Source organism: Martes martes, assembly GCF_963455335.1.
Source record: "Martes martes genome assembly, chromosome: 4".
Taxonomy (NCBI): domain Eukaryota; kingdom Metazoa; phylum Chordata; class Mammalia; order Carnivora; family Mustelidae; genus Martes; species Martes martes.
In genome coordinates, this window is record NC_137891.1 from 114,113,681 (window position 1) to 114,126,426 (window position 12,746).

Consider the following 12,746-nt stretch of genomic DNA (forward strand, 5'->3'; position numbering starts at 1 on the left):
TAGGGAGCATTCTGTAGAAGTAAAAAATTTCTAAATTTTTACTGTACTTCTACTCTCTTTCTAAATCTCCAAATGTGTTCTTAAATTTAGAGCCACATTTACTCAGAAATCTTTAATAACAAAAGTTCTGTCAGAAAAACAAGGTTACTGCCCACTCCTCTTCATGCCAAAGAACTTTATTTCTCAAGCTATACATGAAAAAAAAAATGGCTAAGAGAAATACCGAGAGAATCCCTCCCCCTTAATCTCAGCAATATACATTTAATCTCTACAGATAATTATTATTTACTGAGTACTAATTGTATATCAGGCACTGCGATAAATGCTTTATATACATTATTTTCAAAATTCTTAACAACTGAACAAGGGAAGCTATTTATATATAGTCCCATTTACAGATGAACACTCAAATTTAAGAGATCAATTTTTCATACAGCTAGTAAATGAGAGAGCAGATATTAAAATCTAGGTCTGATGTGTTCCTTCCATTTTCTCTTATGTCTATTATTTCCCAATATGTCTCCTTTACTATATTATTTTTCATTGATATTATTTTGAATGGGCATGCTAGCCAAATACTATACAGATAAATATTTTACCATTCAACTAGTAAGTCTACTCCACTGTGTACAGACCCATTGGAAATGAAATACAAAGATACATGCTCCATGTAGAGATTTGAAAGAATATAAGAATACAAAGAATATCTGTTGGTAGGGGGAAAAAAAACCTCTCCAGAGAGTTTACATATTATACAAAGAACTAGGTTTTAAAGAAAGCTTTATCCCACAATTCTAGGCTACTCCTATATTAGAGAAAAATACTACACATTTATGAAATTTCCTGGGTGCAAATTTCAACTTATTTGGAAAATTGTAATGCCAATACTGGAGATGGCATTAAAAAAAAAGATTATATTTATTTATGAGAAAGAGAGAAAGAGCACACAAGTGGTGGGGGTGGGGAGGCAGAAGAAGAGAGAGAATCTCAAGCAGATTCTCCACCAAGCAGGGAGTCGGATGTGGGACTTGATCCCAAGACCCTGAAAATCACAACCTGAGCCAAGGGCATACACTTAAGGGACTGAGCCACCCAGGTGCCTCTGGAGATGGCACTTTAAACCAAAAAACTGATAAACTAAACAAACCTGAAAATTTAACAATTACTTCTTTAATGTTACTGTTTCAAGATTTGTTATGGTGAGTGTCCCATATGCTAGCAGCACAGAAAACTTAAATCATCGTTAAGACATACCTCTTCAGAGTCTTGTGATTTGGTGGTTTCTTCACTCAAAACATATCGTCCTCTATAAAACTCCCTTATCCTCAGATTTAATGTTTCAGTTTCTTTTTTCAAGTTCTCATAACTTGGCAGTGGTTTAATGGCTGTATCTGAGGCCCTAAAAGGTAAAGACTCATCCAAACTGTTCTGAGATTCCTGCAAGGCAGGAGAATGTTTATCTGAGTCAGAGCATATGTCATCTTCATCAAATTCTTCTTCTTTAGCCAGAGGGGATGAAGAAAGTTTCAGACACAAAGAAGCATAATTTTGGCCATACAAAAACCTCAAAGTTTCTTCTGTCTTCCATTCAGTCAAAGTCTCTTTCAGGACTTTAAGTAAGTTTGCCTTTGCAACTTCAGGACACATCTGCACCGGCCTAGAGGCTGACCTAGAAACTTGGTTTGATTTGGCAAATTTTCTCTTAAAATGCTCAGCACTTTTCTTACTTATGCCTACTAGAGTTATTTTTGAACTAGTGTATTTATTTTCAGAATTTTCTGTAGCTTCTAATTTTTCTTGCAAAGGACTATTTGAAGAAATCTGAGTACTTACTTGCTGTGAAGGAAGTTCACAAGTAGCAGCTTTCCCATGACTATCTAATCTGCAATTGCCTAGCTGCTCAGTGACATCTATTACTGTCTCTTCTTTGTCTTCACATTTGGAGTTAGTTTTCTGACCAGCTTTCTTTTTCATTATGCTTTTTTTGGGCAGCTGTGGACTTTTACCTGTTGCATTTGGTCTGTTTCCCGGTAGAATGGTGGAAACAAAGTCTTGCTCATTATCACTGCTACTATCACTATGAGAGCTAGAAGCACTAGATTCATAATGCTTCTCAAAATGGCCAGGATTGTCAACATCTGATGTTTTAATGGCCTTAGTGCATAACTGTACTTCCTTTCCAGAATGGCCACTGTAAAAGGAAAAAAAATATTAACTATAATGGAAAAGCAAAATGTGCCATAGCATTTATATTTTGTAACTTTCAAGGTAAAAATTTGTACTCCCTAGGCAAAGCCTTATTTATAGGCACATATATGTATACACATACAAATATACACATTTCCAAAGACTACTATAAATCTATTATTTCTCTATACCTTATTTGATATAATTCCTCCATCTTATTTCCATCTTTTTCCCCATTACTTAAAAAGTGTTAAGAGTACAGCAAAAAGAAAAAAAGCTTTGATAATTCCATCCTAATGGATTACGTTGAGTTTTGCCTGTTATATTTCTGTGAACATTTAATATATCCTTTTTAAAGATTTTATTTACTTATTTGACAGAGATCACAAGTAAGCAGAGAGGCAGGCCGCAGGGGGCGGGGCGGGGGGGGGGGGGAGAGCAGGCTCCCTGTTGAGCAGAGAGCCCGATGTGGGGCTCAATCCCAGGACCCTGGGATCATGACCTGAGCTGAAGGCGGAGGCTTTAATCCACTGAGCCACCCAGGCGCCCCTTATATATCCTTTTGAAAAAAAGGTTTTTGTTTAAAAACTTCACTCTCACTTTGTCAAAAAAAATGTATTACAGAAACTCTGCTTAGATTTTGAAAGATAACAGGCTAAAAAGACATATTTAAACATTTTCCAATTCTGGTTGATAGTTATACAATTTCATAGATAGAACAAAAAACACTAGAAAGTCATAGCAGAAAACAAAGTCAGCAAATTAACATTTACTGATGAAAAATATATTTGAAAACCCAGAGTTACAACAGAAGGCTAACAATAAAAAATAGTTTTCCCTTTGATTATGTTCCTTCAATTTTCAAATAGGCTTTAAAAAGATTAAGAACTGTGAAAGAATGAAGGAAAAGAGAAGCTGTATTTATACAAACTTGAGATATGCAATGACAGGTAAGCAGGTACTTTCAAGGAAATGCACATATCAAAACTTTAAAAGATTAGGATAAGGATTCTGGGTCAAGCGGGGGCACTGGGTGGTAAAAGAGTATATGGGGAAAAAAAAGAGTATATGGGAACTTTCTACTTTTCAGGCAATTTTTCTGTAAACCTAAAATTGCTCCCTAAAGGTGCTATTAATTTTAAATGATTAAAGAATAAGATGAAATAAAATAATGCAATAGTAATAAAAAAAAGAAGTGTGCTAGGTAAAAGTATAAAAAAAAAGAAAAAGAGAAACAGAGTTGAAAGTAAGGTTGTGGATGGGAATAAAGAAAAAATGACAAGTCTATTCAGTATTAGATATCACTTTTTTAGTTAGAAGCTAGCCTGTATATAGCCATGGGATTATCTCCTGCATCTGAAGCATAATTTCAAAAAAATTAGAACACTTTGACTTTCAGGTTTCATACTTTCTTAGAAATTTAAGGTAATTATATTTTTCTATATTACTTTAAAGCCATAATTAAAAATATTTATCAATAATGATCTCTCACATGTGCTCAATTCTATGTGCTAAGGTAGCAACTAATAACCAGGAAAATTTATCCTGATAAAAGATTTTAAAAAAAAAATGTCTTTTAAGAGAGGGTTATAGTTGGGCAAACACCACCACAAAGAGAGTTTAGAAAATATCACAACTTGGAATTTCTATTAATGCTTTAGACACTCTTCCAAATAACAAATGATATATTAAGTTTCAAAATCCTATAAAATAAGGCTATAAAAACCTTTCAACAAACGTAATTGGTATAATCTATTTCACAAAGAAGCACAGTATCTCAGATGGAAGCTGTGTTTGTGTCATATTTCAACAGGTTCAATTAGACTGCCTTGGTAGGAACAGCTGTACAATAAATCATACAGATCAAACATAGCATCTTATTATCACAAAAGAAAAAGCTGTACAAGGCAAATATTTCTTTGTGTAGGCTAAAATGGGCACTTACATAATGTATCAACACAGGAAGTCTAAGAGCTCATATCACCTGGTTTACTCTTAATGTTTCTATTAACATGAATATATAGAAGGTAAGTAATACTGATTCAACCATACCTTTGTCCTTCCTGTAGCAGCTGAAAATCAGGATGCCTGTGACAAAACACAGCAACAGAAAATTGAAAGCAACTGATATGTCAAACATTGAGTGTTTGTTGTAACTACACTGGATAGAAAATATATCTAAAAGGAAATAGTTCATTTTAAGTTTTTTTTTTTAAGAAAAATTTGAAGGACGAAGTATTATGGAACTCATCTGTAAGAAATCTGGATTAATCTTTCTTTTCCAAAATTTATTCATACCTTAGGAGTAAGTTCAATTTCCATGAGCCCAGTAAAATTTTCCCTGAATAACCTGATTAAAGTAACTCACTTCCTTCTGTAAATTCCAGTCAGTATTATCCACTCAGTTAATACCTATTAATCAGGTATTCCTCTATGACTTAACACTAGAATTCTTATCTACATGTCTTACTTTTCATATGTTTTAGTGTGGTTTCTTAACTAAACTATAAGCTCCTTGAGGGCAGAGATAATGTACTATAATGCTCTTCTATTTCCTCTTTATAGTCAATTTTTATTCTCATATCTGAGAAAGCAGTTGTATTACAGTATGGATATGAACTATGTATATAATGTGATTTACTTTAATTCTAGGAACAATTTTGCTATGCAATACCAGAAATCATATTTGGCTGGATATCACAGATATTTAAAAAGGGGAAGAAAAAGTTCTTAGAAAGCCAACATAAAAAGGAACAAATGTAATAGTGAATCTAAGAAGACAGGAAAACTCTGTAAAACACTTCTGAAGTGACTCAGAAAAAGTGCCTTCTAAAAATTACAAAACAGATTAAATAAAAGTAAATACACAAAGAAGAACAACAACAAAAAAAGAGTGATATTCCTTGTTCATCAACAGAAAGACTCAATATTGTCAAGATGCCAGTTCTTCTCAACTTGATCTATGGATACAGTGCAATCCCAATCAAAATCCCAGCAAGTTATTTTGGGGGTATCACCAAATTGAGTCTAAAGTTTTGGGGGAGGCAAAAGACCCTGAATAGCTAACAATATTGAAGGGGAAGAGCAAAGTTGGAAGACTGACATTACCTGACTTCAAGACATACTTTAAAGTTACAGTAATCAAGATAGTGTGGTAGTGGAGGACTACCAAAGAAAAGACTAATAGAACACTGGAATAGAAAAGACAATCCAGAAAGAAACCCACATGATTACAGTCAATTATCTTTGACAAAGAAGCAAAAGCAATACAAAGGAGAAGACCATCTTTTCAACAAATGGTATTAGAAAAAGTGGGCATATACAAAAAAGTGAATCAAGACAAAGACCAGATACTCTTCTGACACAAAAACTAACTCAAAACGGATCACAGACCTAAATATAATACACAAAACTATAAAACTTCTACAAGATAACCCGAGAAAATGTAGATGACTTTTTATATAGGACACCAAAAACACAATCCATGAAAGAAAAAAATTGATAAGCCAGGTTTCATTTAATCAAAAATTTCTGCTTTGTGAAAGATATTGTTGAGAGAATAAAAAGAAAACCACAGATTAGGAGAAAATATTTGCAAAAGACTACTATCCAAAATACGAAATAACTGTTAAAACTCAAGAATAAGAAAACAACTCAATAAAAATGAGTCAAAGATTTTAACAGCTCACCAAAGAAGATACAAGGATGGCAAATAAGCATATGAAAAGATGCCGTACATCATACAGCATCAGCAAAATACAAATTAAAACAATAATGAGATACCCCTACACATTTATTAGAATAGCTAAAATCCAGAACACTGACAACATCACATGGTGGTGAGCACTTGGAGCAGGAGAATTCTCATTCATTAACAGTGGGAATGCAAAATGGTACAGTCATTGTGAAATACAGGTTGGTGATTTCTTTCAAAACTAAACATACTCTAACCATACAATCTAGAACTCTTGCTCCTCAGTATTTACCCAAAGGAGGTGAAAACTTATGTCTACACAAAAGCCTGCACATGGGTGTTTACTGCAGCTCTATTCATATCTGCCAAAACGCAGAAGCAACCAAGATGTCCTTCAGTAGGTAAATGGTTAAATAAACTGTAGTAAATTTAGAGAAGAGAATACTATTAAGCACTAATAAGAAATGAGCCATCATCAAGCTAGGAAAAGACATGGAAGAAACTTAAATCCATATTAATAAGTGAAATAAGCCAGCCTGAAAAGGCTACATACTATATAATTCCAACTATATCAAATTCTGTGAAAGATAAAACTTTGGAGATAGTAAAAAGATCAGGGGTTATGAGGGGGGTGGGAGAAGAAAAAGTGGAGCACACAGGATTTCTAGGACTATAAAACTACTCTGTATGATACTGTAATGGTGGATACAAGTCATTATATATTTGCCCAGCCACAGAATATACAAAGCTTTGGGTGAACCCTAATGTAAACCATGGGCTTTGGGTGACAATGGTATGTCACTATAGGCCCATTATTGGAAACAAATGTACAATTTTGGTGGGGGATGCTGGTAATGGGGGAGGTTATACATGAATGGGATTGGGGGTATATGTACTTTCCTCTCCATTTTGCTATGAAGCTATAATTGCTCTAAAGAATAAAGTCTATTAATAGAAAAAAAAGTAAATGTAAGAAACTAGGTGTACATGAAAGAGAAGATAAGGCATTGAGTATTAATCCCATTTAAAGGACAAAATAGGGTTGCAATTTTAAAAAGTCAAATTAAATGGACAGATGGAACCAGAAGTGATCTGAACCTTGAGAGGCTACCAATCAAAAAATGTCAGAGTTGGAAAAAAAAAAAAAAAAAGTCAGAGTTGCAAGTATTTTTCTATATAATTAAACATAACAACATCAACCATATAATATTATCTAGATAATCCAGTCTTCTTTGGTCAGCCTTAAGCACCAGAGGCACTGTAGGGAATGGGCTCTCTCACCAATCTTCTCCTTATGTTATGGGAGGCACTACTAGATCAAGGCATTCTTTCCTATTAAATTCCGTCTCAGTACCTCACATCAGAAGGCATAAGGGATGAAATCAGTATTTGCCATCCCTGCTCTAGAGAATTCCCCTGCAGTTCAGGAATTCCCCAAGACCAACAATGAAAAATTTAGAAGGAAGGGCAAAATAAAGTAATGGGCAGTGAACTGCCTGAGAGTAAAAATGTAATCTATTTTTGTTTCTTCCTTAGTCCCTCAGCCAATTGAGGCTAACCTTTCCCAATCACCCAAATTATCCTGTTTACCCTATATCTTCCTACTCACTAAAACTCTAGTCATAGAAGCTATCTCGGTTTGGTCTTCCTCAAAGCAAAGGACACTACTTGGATGGTGACTAGCCTTGACTGCTCCAGAGGTTATTTATAACTCCCATTAAAAGCATTTTTGGCCAAAATAATATGCCAACTTTCACAACATAGAGTTTTATTGCCTGTTGACTACATTCTCCCACTTCCACTTGTAGTTCTCTCATTTTTCCTATCCCACATCCCCACCCAAGTCTTCTTGGCTAAAATTGTCAAGGTTCAGTACCTTGCAGCTGTCTGGCATTTGGTCCTACACTGGGATCTGAGTATCACTATAGGGAAGAAAGTACATGTAGCCAGTGATTCTCAACTGGAATTCTTATACTCAATAACTAACCTGCAAAAGCAGAGTATATTCCATCATTCCTTCAAATATAAAATTCTGAACTATTATATGTATGAATTATGCTGGGCATAGTAAGTAACATAAAGAATAGATTCCTATTCTTTTTTTTTTTTTAATTTTATTTATTTATTTGTCAGAGAGAGAGAACACACAAGCAGGCAGAGTGGCAGGCAGAGGCAGTGAGAGAAGCAGGCTCCCTGCTAAGCAAGGAGCCCGATGTGGGACTCGATCCCAGGACACCGGGATCATGACCCGAGCCGAAGGCAGTGGCTCAACCAACTGAGCCACCCAGGCACCCCTAGATTCCTATTCTTAAGGATGTTACAATTTAGTAGGAGGAAAATGGCTGTTCTAAGAGCTTTACAAAGTTAATTCTCATAAGAATGAGTAGTTACTACTATTATCCTCACATTACAGATAAAAAGACTTGAGTACTAAAAGAATCAGCAATTAGTGCAAAATCACATAGCGGTAATAGTAAAGCCATGAATCAAACCAAGACAGCAGGGCTCTTAACTACATTTTGCATCATATAATTCAAGAGACTATGTGACAAGTATGATGAAATACACATGAGCTGCTACAAGAAATGAAAGAAGAAATAAAAATTTCTTGTTGAGCAAATGAAAAGCCTTGGATTCAGTTGGGTCTATAAAGATTTGATACAGTTTGTATTATAAAAGCTAATCTGTGGATCTGATGTTTTACTCCATAAATCTTTTTTTTTTTTTTCCTTTCCTTTTAGGGTGTTCTCATACTTAAATCTAACTTTACAAAAAGCAAACCCTTCCTTCGATCATGCAGCCCGCCTCCATTTTTCATTTTAAGCTTTCTTTAAGGTCTGCACTGGTTTTCAATCCCACATCTCCTATTCAGTCATCAACCCTCTGCCTCCTGGAATCTGTATGCATTACTATACTGAAAAGGCTCTTGCTAAGACCACCAATTACCATAGAAATGCTAAATCTAATGGATATTTTTCAGGATCCCTCCCACCACCCTTTTTAAAGTAGAAGAAAAATAATCAGTATGAAAGGAGAGTTTGAAAGAGGAAGAAAACAGGAATAAATCATGAAGCAAGCCTCAGTGAGAAAAGAATCAGTAACAGAGAAAGTACTGTATTAGCAATGAGGCAGAGAAATGAGAGAGCGTAAGAAGATAATAGTGCTGAAGGAGATTCTGCCGAATGCACTCAACCCTTTCAGTTAAGCAGTAGGTCAAATTATCTACTTTGAGTTGGGGATTGGGTTCAAAGTTTAAGAAGAGAAGTTCTGAATGTATCGGATAGCCAATAAGAAACAAACAAACAAAACAACCATGGGAGCACACAAGTGAGACTACACAGAATAAACTGGAACCGGGCCAGAGGAATGAAGAGACAGCAGGCATTGGTACCAGACAGATCTGGGTTTAACTTTCAAATTTGTATATATGAGCCAAGTGTTCCTGAGTGAGTCACTAAATCTCTGTGAGCCTCAGTTCCATCACCCATGAAATGGGTAACAATATTTCCCAGGGATCTTCTAAAGACTGAATTAAATGAGACAGCTTATCTAAAGCACTAAAGTGCTAAAGGAGACAGCTTATTTAAGCATGTGAGAACTTTATCCAATAAAGCACAGAAAAAAAGAATGAGTGAAGCTTGGGAAAGTAGGCATGGTAGAAGGTTAAGGGAGAAAGAATCTGGGATTGTTTGAAAGGACAACACTGTAACTGCTGACCGCAGTGCCCAAGAAAGCTAATTTAATGAGGGTCTGGCCAACCTGGAACAGAGCTAAGATAGAGACAGGAGGTCAAAATGAGGTCACAAAGCACACTCAAGAGTGATAGCTGTAGATGAGATAGAGGCTGTGGTGAGAAACGGGAAGCTCTTATTTCAAGATCTTGGAGGCAGAATAGCCCATATAAGAATAGGTCTAATGGCTGAATGAAGGGGTAATCAAAATGTAAACATTCTAAATCATGAATATAATGTAAGATAGTTTTATGAGAAATATCCAGCTATACAATGACATCTTTTGAGGAAAAACACTAAGAATTAAAAGAAAATCTCTAAAGGCAAGGGGAAAATGAGAATATACTAAGTGCCTACCATAAGGTAGATAGGGTTCTTTGTGGTATAATACACATCACATAAAATTTACCATTTAAACCATTTAGTTACAGTTCAGTGGCATTAAGTACATACATACTATTGTACAACTATCACCACCATCCACCCCCAGGGCATTTTCATCTTCCCGTATTTTCTGCTAACTGGTTTTTACATTACTTCATTAATCCCCACATAACTTACTTTATTTTTTAAAAATGAGGAACCTGAAGCTTTGAGAGGTTAAGTAATTAACTAATAAATCTAGGATTTGAATTTGGGTTTTTCAAAGTCCAAGCTCTTTCTACAACATGCTACCCCTAGTTGAACTCAGAAAAAAGACTCAAAGTTGTGAGGGTACACCTTTGCTTAACCTCTCTCATAGGAACTCAGTATACTTCACAAGCTACTACTTTCCTCTCCTTTGTTTCATTTTTTCTGACTTCAGGTAAAGAGAACTATATGGAACATAGTTTCTAGATACCCGATGAGTAGCCTTAATCGTCTCCCTGATTCCCAGTCTATAAAATGGAGAATGATACATGACACTAAAGTAAATTAGATTTGAGTTTAATGAGGTATTAAAAGAAAGGTTCAATGTAAAACTTCAATTTGTTTTGCTACAGAGCTTTAGAAAGAATGAGGCACCATGTTGCTTTCTTTTTTATCCCTAGATGAATAAAATTCAAAAGCTTTTTCTTAAAAGTGTCATCTCTTTTTTTACTCTATGTACCTTTCATTCCCTTCAAAGTTTATGTTGCCCCAGAGATAATTCTCAATCTAACTCACATAAGCTGAACTTAAAAAACAAAAATAATCTTGTTAAAGAGTACGTTCAAACTGGTTCTTCATAAATACTTTGTATTATTTTCACTGAAGTATAAATTAGGTGATTAACTGTAACTTTAGCAAAAAGAAATCTAAAATTAGAAATTACTTGTGCCAAAAAAACCTGTGAATGTATGCATATAGATGTATATGTTCATGCCGGTCAGAATATGTGTATTAAACATGAACCAACAAAAGTAGCAGGCTACAATTGCCCTCTGTAGTAACTGCCCTCTGTGGTGGAAATTTTCCAAATATAATCTGAGACATGTTAAAACCTCTTTCAGAAAGTTTTTATTCTGTATACCAAGCAACAGAAGTGGCTGTTCAGGAAGAGGTTATAGAAGTTGTTCTGCAGAGGTTTTTGGCTTCCGCACCTCTGAGATTATACTGTTTATTGCCAAGAAGCATGTGTGAAAATCCCCGACTCTGGGCCACATGATGGCGCTTTTAGCTCTGTCAGCATTAACCATTCACCCTAATTTTATCTTTTAAACCATAATTTGATTCTTAATGTTTGTCCTCTCTTCTTAGTTTTAACTTCTGATTTTTTAGGTTACAAAGAAACTTCCAAAACCTGTCAGAGCCTACAGTCAAACAAAACAGGATTTCTAAGTGTAACTATATGACTAAATGAGTATGCTGTCTCAGAGGAACACAAGTGTATGTGGTCTGTTTCTAGCCACCAAGTGGGTGAAAAATTTCTAACTCACAACATGAGAAGTATCATACTGCGTCATGACCCAGCCCATCTAGGTCAATGTTCTGTCTCTGACACGGCATCAGGAGACATTTTGTGAGAAGCACTGCTGTTCTCCATGACATTAAAGCTATACTCAAGATATTTTTTCATACTCTAATAATAAAAATGAGAAAGTAGAAAATCTCTAAGGCCCCTTCTGACTCCAAAGCCTCAATAGAAGTATGAAGCTAAAATTCACGAATTTGTCTAAAACTTTCTTAAATCTTTCTATACATATCTACCAATGAGGTAGTGAGCTTTCTATAATATAAAATAATATCTTAGAGATGTTAAGAGACACTACAGATTTCAGTATTTGGTATCTGCTAAGGAAATTTATATTAGCTTTCACAGCAATGTAAGAAAGACTATACTGAGTTAAATTCAAAATTCTATTTCCAAATAGTGTGCAAGATCACAGTGTCCCTGAAGATATCAACTTCAAAATTTGTTCTGGACACTATAAAATACTCCTGTTTTTCTTCGTAATTGAAAAATTTTGATCCAATACTTTAACAACCTTCATCTTTACAGACTGAGGAGTTCAAATTATTTAAGTCAGTAACTTTTATTCTAAATTCTTAAATGAGACAGACTTCCCTAAAGATAGTATAACTTTCCCTACTCTTATGCTGATAGTTCTAATTTTCATCACTTTTATAAATAAGATATTTCCTATCTAGCAAACTTTCACTACAGTGGCAGTAACTGACTCAGAACTGGAAAACGTTAGAACTAAAGGGAACTAAGAGATTAAATGCTACTTTCTACTTTGCAAATGAGGAAACTGAGGCTTAGTGTTGATAACAGACTTTCTAACAGTAACACAACTAAAAACCTAAACTAGATATAACAAAATAGTACTCTTAAAACTGTGGATCAAGGGGCGCCTGGGTGGCTCAGTGGGTTAAAGCCTCTGCCTTCGGCTCGGGTCATGATCCCAGGGTCCTGGGAAAGAGGCCTGCATTGGGCTCTCTGCTCGGTGGGGAGCCTGCTTCCTTTCCTCTCTCTCTGCCTGCCTCTCTGCCTGCTTGTGATCTCGGTCTGTCAAATAAATAAATAAAATCTTAAAAAAACAAAAACAAAAAAACCCACTGTGGATCAAAATCAACCAGTTAGGTGGGTTACCACCAGCATTTTAAAAAAGCAACAGAGTAGAAAATATCAGAGGCTTTTTGTGTTGTAAGGATAAATGTCATTTCATAAA

General features: G+C 35.1%; 1 protein-coding gene across 3 annotated transcripts in view; it reads right to left on the reverse strand.

Annotated features, from left to right (window-relative positions):
* The window catches only part of RPAP2 (RNA polymerase II associated protein 2), an 82,034-nt gene that overhangs the window by 53,675 nt on the left and 15,613 nt on the right, over positions 1-12,746 (reverse strand). For all 3 annotated transcript variants that reach the window (XM_080800539.1, XM_080800540.1, XM_080800541.1), the window contains exons 7-8: positions 4,240-4,275; positions 1,255-2,191 (exon numbers count right to left, since the gene is read on the reverse strand). In XM_080800539.1, the coding sequence (XP_080656665.1) occupies positions 1,255-2,191; positions 4,240-4,275 (973 nt within the window). The remainder of the gene's footprint in view (positions 1-1,254; positions 2,192-4,239; positions 4,276-12,746) is intronic.